This window comes from Bidens hawaiensis, unplaced genomic scaffold (genome assembly GCF_021521415.1).
Source record: "Bidens hawaiensis isolate Kalapana, Puna unplaced genomic scaffold, B.hawaiensis_p1.1 tig00003536_1, whole genome shotgun sequence".
In the NCBI taxonomy this organism is placed as follows: domain Eukaryota; kingdom Viridiplantae; phylum Streptophyta; class Magnoliopsida; order Asterales; family Asteraceae; genus Bidens; species Bidens hawaiensis.
Window position 1 is genome coordinate 1,279,049 of NW_027491199.1, and position 11,593 is coordinate 1,290,641.

General features: G+C 35.0%; 1 protein-coding gene across 1 annotated transcript; it reads right to left on the reverse strand.

The window, feature by feature from the left end:
• Positions 1 to 3,586: 3,586 nt before the first annotated feature.
• Positions 3,587 to 8,091, reverse strand: LOC143623749 (nitrate reductase [NADH]). Its single transcript, XM_077094592.1, has 4 exons — positions 6,983 to 8,091; positions 6,701 to 6,841; positions 5,887 to 6,119; positions 3,587 to 4,951 (listed from the first exon to the last, which is right to left on the reverse strand). The coding sequence occupies exons 1-4, from the start codon at positions 7,992 to 7,994 to the stop codon at positions 3,608 to 3,610; spliced, it is 2,730 nt and encodes a 909-aa protein (XP_076950707.1). The 5' UTR covers positions 7,995 to 8,091; the 3' UTR covers positions 3,587 to 3,607.
• Positions 8,092 to 11,593: the final 3,502 nt, after the last annotated feature.

The window sequence follows — 11,593 nt, forward strand, 5'->3', positions numbered from 1 at the left end:
CCCATGACCCATTAAGTGAAGAAAGTTGATGAAAGCCTAATGAGGAAAGCCCAAAAGCAAGGATAAAGAAAAGATGATAGGCAAGGAGTGGTCAAATCAAGGGGGATCTCAAGGTCACTGTTCCTGGACTCAAGGCAATATGTCTCCTGAGCCCAGTCAATGTATAAAGGATAAATAGTAAAAGATGAGGACTCAGCATGGAAGAGAAGAAACCAGACCAAAGAAACTATTGTCTAGGTTAATTAAAATACACAAAATGTAATAAGAACCCTCTCCTCCCCTGTATATGGAGGAGGATTGTATTTGTAATTGGAGAGCATAATTTTCCTAACTCACTTGAATATTATTGTCTCCATTATCATCATTTGATTATACATACTCTATCATTCATTCTATCATTCTCATTAGAACATTAATAAACAAATGAACAACTCATATATCTCTTTGATCATTCTAAGAGCACATCTTGAATCCATACTATAATATCATTTAGGGTTCCAACAACCACCAATTTCAGTAAACCGGTTATCACCAAACAAAAAGCTTCGTGTAACACACGTGAAAAACAAAGTAGTTAAGAGAGAAGCATAATATTTGAGAGTATATACAGGTATTGAACGTCACATTCATTGAACACAATTGTGTTTTTGATTTTATTATAGTAACATTTTTTTAATGAATTCCCGATGGAAAAACATCGGAAATGACTCCCACCGATAGACAAGTTTGTGTGGAAATCTTATCCTAAAAAGCATCTTTAAGATTAACGGTGCCCATGATCGAGGGATAATCTATTAAAACTGTCCTACACCAGCAAGAAAATTCAGGACTTTGATGCGTAAACACCAATGGTAAAGGTCTTAATCTTCGGATTAGACTATCCATATGTAATTATCAAGTGATTACCAATGGATAATGGGAAAATTTCCAAAATAAACGTTTATGAAAACGTTTTTCAGGTTTTAGGTGCCATTTGCAAGAAATTCTCAAAATAGGTATTATAATCTAGTCATGACGAGTTGTTTTTATAACCAATTAAAATTGGACACGTGTCTTTAAACTAACCGTAACGAGCAGATTTACCAATCATTTACTCGTCACGACTAAATAAGGTTTATGCCTCGTAATCAACGTCCATGAGTAATTCATAAGTTCTTTAGTCGCGACGAGTAGGTTGTAAGGTTAAACTAGTCGCGGCGAGTTAACTACTAATAAACTACTCGTGTGGGCATGTAAACCAGGTAAACTAGTCGTCGCGACTAAATGACTTATGAATTACTCGTGGACGTTAATTACAAGGCATGAAACTTATTTAGTCGTGGCGAGCAAATGATTAGTGAACCTGCTCGTTACGGTTAGTTTAAAGGCACGTGACAAGTTTTAACTGGTTCTACAAACTACTCGCGTGTAATCATAAACTACTCGTCACGACCAGTTGATAATACATATTTTGAGAATTTCTTGCAAATGACACTTAAAACCTAAAAAACGTTTTCATAAATGCTTATTTTAGAAATTTTCCCATGAATAGTTGTATTTTGCACTTGTAGTGTTACTATCAAAGACAATGTTCTAGTTACCAAAAGTTATTTTCTGGTTACTAAAATCTTCCGATGTTATTTGTAGTGTTAGACAACTTTTGATATTCTAAGAGATCTCTTTCATTTAAGTGAGCGTGTCTATCTATTTTTTCCTGCCTAGCTCGTAGACAAATCTCCAATAATAACTTTGTTTGTCGATTGTGTTAACAGGGCTATATTTCAAACACTTACACTGTGTTCCCGAGATTCTTTAACAAGAGAAAGAAAAGGAAAGGAAATTTGAAGGGAAAAGAAAGGAAATGAAAGGAAAAATGTGATTTTATTTTGTGTTCCTGAGTTTAAAAGAAAGAAACGGAATAAACATTTCATGTGTTCCCGAGATCGAAGGAAAAGAAAAGAAAGCTGCTTTTTTACAATTATACCCCAACTCACCTACTTTTCCACCTTCTTTTCCCCCCAAATTCCATTCACACCATTTTCAATCTTTTCATATTATGTAACAATGGTGGGTTGTTTCACCAAGAACCATCACCAAAACCCCAATTCCAATGGCTACAAACCTCAACAACAAATTAATCACCAGCAACAGTAGCAACACCACCAGCAGCCGCCGTCAACTGTCAACCCAACCCCATCACCACCAAACCCTAGATGGCTAGACCTGTTCAACCATCAAACCCTAACACCATTTTGGTTAAGCCATTTGAGGACATAAGAAAGCACTACACACCTGGCAAAGAATTGGGATGAAGACAGTGGTCGGTCGAGGGTAAAAATGGAACTAAAATATGAACATGATGTTTATGTTTCTTTTCTCTTTAAATCCTTCCGATTTGGAAGGAAATAGATTTACACTAAAAACCCATTCCTTTCCTTTCTTGCCAAACCCTTTCTCTCTATTAAAAATCTCGGGAACACCCATTTTCCTCATTTTCCTTTCAAACCCTTCCTTTTCTCTCCATTAGTATAACTCAGGAACACAGCGTTAGTGCACTTTGTACGTTAGGAGAAAGTAATAAGTACTAATAACTATACATTGGGCTTAGGCAATATGTAATGAGGCGACAAAATGGTGAGATGGGGGAGATTTGGGGGGGGGGGGACACCGCCCCCCCTCCCCTCGGGGCCGATTTTAGGGCGAATTGGGGCGGGGGCGAGAGCCTTTTGTCGCCGAAGAGGGTGAAGAATATTATTTTATTAAACAATACCGTTTGATAACGGTAAAAAATATTTAAAAAAAATTAATTAAAACAATATATATATATATATATATATATATATATATATATAACATACACATTCTCCATTTCATACACAATTCATACCCAAAATTCTTCAAAAAATCTAGCAAAATGAATCCTACAAACAACCCGAACCAACCGAATCCCGTGGAACTCACCGCTACCATGACAGAAATCATCAAAAACACGAAAAGTTTGCCGAGGAACTCAACGATACAATGAGAGAAACCAACAAGCAACACGAAAAGATTGCCGCTATGATGGAATTGCGGGAAATGAGTAAAGGATACGAATCCCCCAAAGCGGCCGGGTCACACGAAGATGCCGCATTGTTGCAACGACGACGAGTTGAAAAAATGCGCAAATATTATTGATATTAGTATTTTTTTAGTTATGTTTTTTTAGTTATGTATCTTTTTTTAGTTATGCTTTCTTTTTAGTTATGTATTTTTTTTAGTTATGTATTTTTTTGTATTTCTTTTTAATTTTAATACATTTTTATTTTATTATTTAATTTTCTATGTTTTTATTTGTTTAATTTAATTATAAAAAGAAAATAATAAAGAAAGATACTGTGGGCCAGTTTGTAGCCCCTACACCATTACATCCCAAAAACAAATTTTCACCCCTTGCTGACTGGACGTCACATGTCGCAATTCGTCCCAATTTGTAACCTCTCCACAACGCATTGCCTTAATTCAAGTGTTTAACTAGTCAATAAAAACAAGCTTAACTTTTTAATGTTTTCTATCAAAAGCTCTGACATTGATAGATGATTACAAATAGTAGTATGTAAACCACCTTCATCAGAATACAATTGACATCCTAAAACACCAACAAAGAATTCTTGATATCATAACCCATCTTTTCCAAATTAGGGTTTATAGCAAACTGAATCATGGGAGGTGGTCCACAAGCCAATGCCAATGTATCTTCAGAAACCTCAGGAATATGTTCTCTCATGATATCTTCAGTGATAAACCCTTCACTATATTTCCACCCTTCCCTAATTGACTTTGCCACAACATACCATACCTTCACTCTATCTGGATACTTCTCAGCCCATGCATCAAGCTCATCCCTCAACAATATATCATCTTCGGTTCGGTTCGCATACACCACGAACATCTTTGTATCATCTTCCGGATCCTTCAATATCGCTTGCATCACTTGATATATGGGTGTGATCCCCGTCCCACCCGCGAACATGGCTAGCTTGGTGGCAAACTTTTGTTTACCATGCACCGAAAATGTCCCCCTACCCATGTACTCAATGTGGCCTAATGGACCTTTGATGTCAAGTGATGAACCTATTGCCAATGACTCAAGATATTGTGACATGAGCCCACCATTTGGGAACTTTGGTTCCACGCCTTTGAAGTAAATTTTCACCAACAAATCAAAGTATCCGACTTCATCGATGGTGCTAGTTGGCGTGTAAGCTCGCATGCACAACTTGTCATCAACCGTGGCACATAAAAAGATATGTTTCCCTACAGGTAATCCAAGAACTTGATCGGGTGACGGGAGGGCGAATCGGAATAACCGAACGTCATGGGAAACAGTCGTTTTCGAGACAAGTTTGCATGGGATCTTTTCACGTGGGACTAAGGCTACGCTTCTTGTAGGCACGATTTCTTTAATAGTGGCTAAGTTTGAGCTTAGGTAATTAGTGGCACCATGGACCGAGTTGTTCGGTGATGACGCAGCCGAATCCGAACTATAACCCATGGTTATGAGTTCACCGATTCGGTACTCTTCTAAGAGCTTCTTAGCCTTGTCCGAATGGATGGCATCAAACTCTTCGGTGCAGTCGGTTCCAGCGTTGATGAGGATGGAGTCACTGCCACCCGGGTGGTCCTTGAGGAAGGCGGTGCAGTCGTAGATGTGACCGTGGACCACGATCCAAGCCGAATCGGCTGAGTTGTGTTTCTTGACTTCGGACATTGTGAAGGTTAAAGAAGTAGTGTTCATGAATGGAGATGAAACACTCTTTTTGAGGGTTGGGTTTGCTTTTTCGATTGATATCTCAAGATGTTTTTCACGAGCCATCCATCCGCCGGATTGGTTTCCGGGTTGAGTTGGGTGTTCGAAGACGATCCCGATCTCGCCCTTATGTGGTTTGCACATGTTGGTCTTCACTCGGAACCAACAGTTGTTCATCATACCCTGTATGTATCATATCATATTTGATCAGCTATATATAAATTCCCATTAATATTTTACTTTTTATGTATAATCTAATGTGTATTTAGGTGTTCTTTTGAAACTTCTTGTGTTTCTAAATTCTAAGCAAATATAGAAATAGAAGTGGCATTGTGATACAAAATAATCAAATTAACTAGCACCTTGAAAATAACTTTGATTGGTAAAAGCACGCACACGTTTATATAAATAAATTAATTGATTAAAAGAAAGTCAAAAGGAAATCTTTAGACCACAAATTTGTCGAATTGGATATGAAAAGGTTCACGTAATCGAAATAAGCATTCGCAGCCCATTCCCTATCATATATCCATGTATATCATAATATTGCACTAAAAATTACTGTATTTTCTCTCTCCTGTTTAATTAAATAATAACTTTTATACCTTTATCATTATATTTTCTCTCTCTTTCACTCATAACCACTTTTAGAAAATATTAAAATATTATACGGTATAAAACCCCAAATTTAACTTTCTCATATAACATTTTCTCTCTCCTCTACTCACAACCACTCATAACCATACCATATAATTTACAAGACCTTCTCACACAAATATAGGGAATGGGCTAAGAATGCTCAATGTTGCTACAATTATGAGATATTAAGCTAAGATAGTTGTATGTTGGAAATTATAATACAATCAGATATATAATTTCAACAGTTAAATTATTTTTCATATATACATCATTCTGCAAAACCCTTGATGTATAAGTTAATGAAAAATTAATATTAGACCTATAAATTTTAATAATCCTAAGTTGCTAGATGATTGATAATGAGTTATATATATTTGCAATGTGATAACATTTTTAACTTTGTCATCGTTATAAGGGTAATATCACTTTAATATGACTCCTAACAAACAAATTTGTTTTGTTTGTATATTATTATTTACCATGAGATTCCAAATGAGCTTCTCAGGTTGGGTGTTGAGGGTCTCGTCCCAGGCTCGAACCGCAATCTCTTTGGCACTAAGAAGGTCCAAAACCTCAACCTCAAGTGACCAGAAGCACCAACACCAGTACTTCCCATACTTGTTTGGTTTCTCCTTTTGGTCCAGGCTACATACGATCCACGTCTCACCTCCATCCATTGTTACCTCCACACGTGTAACTTTCTTCCCACCCCCTGCACCATTAGTTAATATTTCGTATTAATATTAGCTGTTTCTTGCTAATTTGATTCATTATTAATAAAACCAATTCCAACCGACATGTTCTATATAACAACTTAAAAGTAAGGGTCGAAAACGATGTAACTATGGAATCTTGACCAACCCATGTATTTTAATTACCATTTTACCTCTTTGAACATTACAGATCTACAATTATTAAATTACTTTGTTGTACTTGATTCTTCAAGATCCACTTGTTGTTACGGATTCACTTGATCTTAATTAATAATTATGTAAAAATGTTCTTTTCACTCATAAAGTAGCTTTCTTTGCAAGTTGCCATATAGACATATAGCAAGTGATTAGATTCTATTTTTCTCTCAACCTCTTCTACGTTCTATGTTAACCTCAACTTATAAATCAATTACTATATATATTAATTGCCTAATAATTTTAAATCTTACGGTTTTAATGTAGGTAAATAGTATAGGAGTATCACTTGAAATCATCACAGTATAGTATTTTAGATTTTCCTACCATACCTAAAAATTATTAATATTAACCGATAAAGTAAGATCTTGAAGATGATTAATACCAGAATAAGCATATCCCCTCAAGGTATACGGCCTTTGGGTAGTCCATGCATTAATCGGCAATATCTCCTCGTGGCAGGGTGTTGTAATGACGGAGTTTATGTTGAGCTCGTTGATTATGTACTCGGGTTTGTACCACCAACCTACACCACACATACAATATCATCAACATATTTTCCATAAATAAATCCAAACTCATAAATATCATATCTCAAATGTTAAACGTAAATATGCATTTTAATTAATCTTTTTGATTTGAATCTTAAATGAATATATTTAGTTACCTTCCGCGTTGGCTAGCTCAGCATCCACGTGTGACGGCAACACACGGTTGTCTTTGTAGTGGTAATAATTCTCCGATGCCGGAGTAGTCACAATAATACGCTTTAACCACTTGACCATCCGACCACCGATGAATCCCGGAATAATCATCCTCACCGGAAACCCATGATCCGGCAACAACTTCTCCCCGTTTTGCATGTACGCCAATATAATATCCCTTGCCGGATCCATGGCCATCTCGATGCTGATACTGGTTCCGTATTTCGAACCACCGCCTCCAGGAAGATCCTCAGCTCCCTCAAAACACACATTCAACGCCCCCTTCTTCCGGTTATAGATCCCGCATCTTTTCAATATTTGAAACAATGGGACTCCTTTCCAAACCGATGTTGATATCCCGGCAGCGCCCCAGTTGAACCCGATGGTTTGTTTCGTCAAATTCTGTTCTTTGCGCCTGTTCCCAGCGCAAACCAGTGACACAGGGAATTCCCGAGTTGAGAATTCCCTGACCAGCTGGTTCATGGTGAAACGAGCAGGTCGTTTCACCAGCCCGCAAATCTCCACGGTCCAGTCGTCCCAACTGGCGTTAGGGACTGGACCGTGGTTGCGGACGTAATGGAGAGGGGCAGGGGTGATGAACCCATGGTGCATGAGCTTATTCAAAGGTGGCTCCGAGTTGAACGGGTGCTTACCCGTGAGCCGGACCATGGACGGGTTCCGCTCGATCCATTGGTCCGCGGTGCCAACGTCTCGCGGATCGAAAACCGAGCCTTCCAATTCGGAGTTTGACTTTTTAATGGTGTTGGTGTAGTCAACCACGTCGTCGTCATCCTCGTCACTCGACTCGTCGTGCACCTTATTTAACGTCGAAAAATCTCGACTAGGGATTGTAAAGTTGTAGCCACGGATGGGTGAATCGGAACGCTGGTGGTTAGGGCTGAAGGAGCGGGCAACTGTGGTGGCGGATAGACCGGGTTCGTGGCGGAACCGGCGGTTTTCAACGGAGGCCGCCATTTGGTTTGAATGGAAAACCTTTGAATTTAGTGTTTCAGTCTTCCTATAGGTTGTATCCGATGTGCCGAGAAAATGAGACACAACTTTGGCTTAAACAACACACATACTTCTATATATATATAGATGCATGAATATATTAAAATATAAATATAATGGAAAAAGGAAAAAACAAATCCATAGACTAGTAAAAGATCTGGCTGGCAATTTGTTTACTTGTTTACACTAGCGAAATAGTGACGTAATAAAAAGCTATTTATTAACTCGTCCACATATTATTATGGTATTTGGAAATAGAGAGTAGAAAACGTGTGGACGTTGAGAGATTAAGCAGCTCTTGGGAGAGAAAAAGGCCGAGGAAGTGTGTGGGGAAATAAAAGAAAGCCACAAAAAATATGAAAAATGAAATAAGTAATGGTCGCAAAGATTAACAAAGACCACATATCCTCTTAAGAGTACTAGATTTTGTATTCCAACCTTTGCGGCACTCGAATACTTGCTTTTTTAATACACTACATTTCAATAGGTGTGTGAATTGGTGATCATGTATAAAATTCAACGGGAAGCTCGTACTTTTTAAGGATTACCGGTAAAAATCACATTTTCTGATGACCTCTTGATAGAATTTGCGTTTTCCAGTAAAAAAATAAAAAAAAATTTAGTCGGTTTTCGTTACGATACTGGAACTAAAACAAAACGCAGTGAGTCCACGTGAATTAGGTTGGTTTTCGTCACGTTTGTCACGATACCGTAACTAAAACAAAAATAAAAGAGATAAAAACCAAATTGGCATTAAGACATTTTTCGTTATGTTTATTACAGGCCGGCACTATTTAAAAACCAAAGTAAACCAAAAAAAATATCGGTCAACACGGTGCCACCAAGTGGCCCAATCGGCACCAAACTTTGAAAACGCTATATATAATACTCCATCCGTCCCATTTTAAGTGTCCTAATTTGAATTTTCAAGTCTTTCTTGTTTAACTTTGACCGATGATATTTTTGTTTGTGTTATATAATACTTGATGAAAATTATATCAATGTAAAATACATTTAAAACTCAATCCATTCATATATTTTACATCAAGTATTATAGAATACAAACAAAAATATTGTCGGTCAAAGTTAAACAAGAAAGACTTAAAAAATCAAATTAGGACACTTAAAATGGGACGGAGGGAGTAATAATTAGACCTGGCTAAAATATATTACTAATTAAAGATGGATTACCGTGGATTTAGTCATTAAGCATAACCAAAATTAGTAATTTAGTTAGAAAATGAACGTACAAAGATGTTTGAATTTTGATTCTTGTAGTATCTCGATTATCACCGTGCACAGGCGTGTAGAAAATATGACACATCTATATATAACAAATAAGTATATGAAACTTATGAAAGCCTCAGTTTTCATAATTCCATGAGCCTGATTTATTTTTTTTTACTTATTTTTGTAATTATGAAATAAACTTATTATCGTTTCTTAATTTCTAAATCATTATTACTATCGATTGATATTTCCCGTTGTTTTTTTCTTAATAAACAAGTTTGTTTTTCATTTATTCTTTTCTTAATTTCTAAATGGTTATTACTAACTATCTAATATTCTTTTTATTTAGCATGTGTAACGGCGTGTTTCTAGCCTAGTATTCATTATAGGGTTAAATATAACTCTCACTCCATAGCTTTAAAACAGAATTTTTCTCGGCGTTTCTTTGATAACAAACTGATTTTTGCATAGAACTTAAAAATGTTGATGTGGAGACCTGGCTAAAATGGGACGGAGGGAGTAATAATTAGACCTGGCTAAAATATATTACTAATTAAAGATGGATTACCGTGGATTTAGTCATTAAGCATAACCAAAATTAGTAATTTAGTTAGAAAATGAACGTACAAAGATGTTTGAATTTTGATTCTTGTAGTATCTCGATTATCACCGTGCACAGGCGTGTAGAAAATATGACACATCTATATATAACAAATAAGTATATGAAACTTATGAAAGCCTCAGTTTTCATAATTCCATGAGCCTGATTTATTTTTTTTTACTTATTTTTGTAATTATGAAATAAACTTATTATCGTTTCTTAATTTCTAAATCATTATTACTATCGATTGATATTTCCCGTTGTTTTTTTCTTAATAAACAAGTTTGTTTTTCATTTATTCTTTTCTTAATTTCTAAATGGTTATTACTAACTATCTAATATTCTTTTTATTTAGCATGTGTAACGGCGTGTTTCTAGCCTAGTATTCATTATAGGGTTAAATATAACTCTCACTCCATAGCTTTAAAACAGAATTTTTCTCGGCGTTTCTTTGATAACAAACTGATTTTTGCATAGAACTTAAAAATGTTGATGTGGAGAAAACCAAAACAAGAGAATAGTATACCACCAAAATGAACTAGTTCATCTACTATAATCTAATCATTTTGAAATAAATTGCTATTTTGGCTAATGTAGTTTAGGGGCTGTTTGGTAGCCTCTAAATGGTCTATAAGAGGCTACCTCTTATTAATTTATAACCTCTTAATGGTTAAGAGGTAACCTTAAGTCTGAATGGTTAAGAGGCTACCTTTTAATGGTTACCTCTTAATCATTCAGACTTATGTCTACAAACAACTTATTTATTTTATAAAAATGAATAATTTTATACTTTTCATTTAAACTATTTATTTACGTTTAAAGTTATTTATTTTTCTCACTTTTAATATATATATATATATATATTCAAAATATAGTTAATTAATTAAACAAGTTATTTGTTTTATAAATTTATATTTTTTACACTTTTATAATTTATTTTTTTTTATTAACTAAACAAGGCTTTCTTGTCTATATTCATTCATTAAGAAAATGAGGGTGTTCAAACAAACAAGTAATACACAATAAACAAGAAAATATATAACTTAATCAAAAATCAATAATAAAATAAACGAGCATCTACTAAATAACAACACCTCAAACATGAGTTTATGATTACCGAACAAACTTTAAACTCCAAATAACTCTATAATATTTTAAAAATAGTATAAAGTTTACAAAAAATGTAAAATGACAAAAGTAAATAGCTTAATTAAACAAACAAAAATAAATAAGTTTAAGTTAAAAAAGTGTAAGAAAATATTTTTATAAAACAAATAAGTTGCTTAATTAATTAATAACACTTCAAATAAATCAATAAACAAAAAGTGAGAAAAATATATAACCATTTTAAGCAAACAAAAATAAAAAAATTAACTAATAAAGTATAATAAATATGCACTTTTAATAAATAAATAAGTTGGTTAATTAGTTAATAATTTTTTGTTTGTCAAGTCTTAAACAAGTGATAGAGAAAATTAAAGGAAAAAAAAAGAAATAGAATTAAAGGAAACTTACGATTTATCGTCTTAGTGACGAAAATCGCTAACAAAACTACGCCCAGGGAGTCATTTGTCCAAAAATGCCACTTTGGGTTGAATAGGCTGTGCAACGATTCAGAACTGGGAGAACCGAACGGGAACCGGAATCGAAAATGACTAAAAATTAGAACCGGAACCTATTATAGTAAAATGGTTTGGTTTCAGAACCGGTAAAGCCGGTTCTTGCTAATCGG

Excerpts from the sequence above, each read along its gene's own strand:
- LOC143623749 (XM_077094592.1), bottom strand. The coding sequence starts at position 7,994 with ATGGCGGCCTCCGTTGAAAACCGCCGGTTCCGCCACGAACCCGGTCTA. Across the intron at positions 6,120-6,700 it reads GAGGGGATATGCTTATTCTG|GGGGTGGGAAGAAAGTTACA; the intron begins GTATTAATCATC and ends CTAATGGTGCAG. Across the intron at positions 4,952-5,886 it reads AGCTCATTTGGAATCTCATG|GGTATGATGAACAACTGTTG; the intron begins GTAAATAATAAT and ends TGATACATACAG.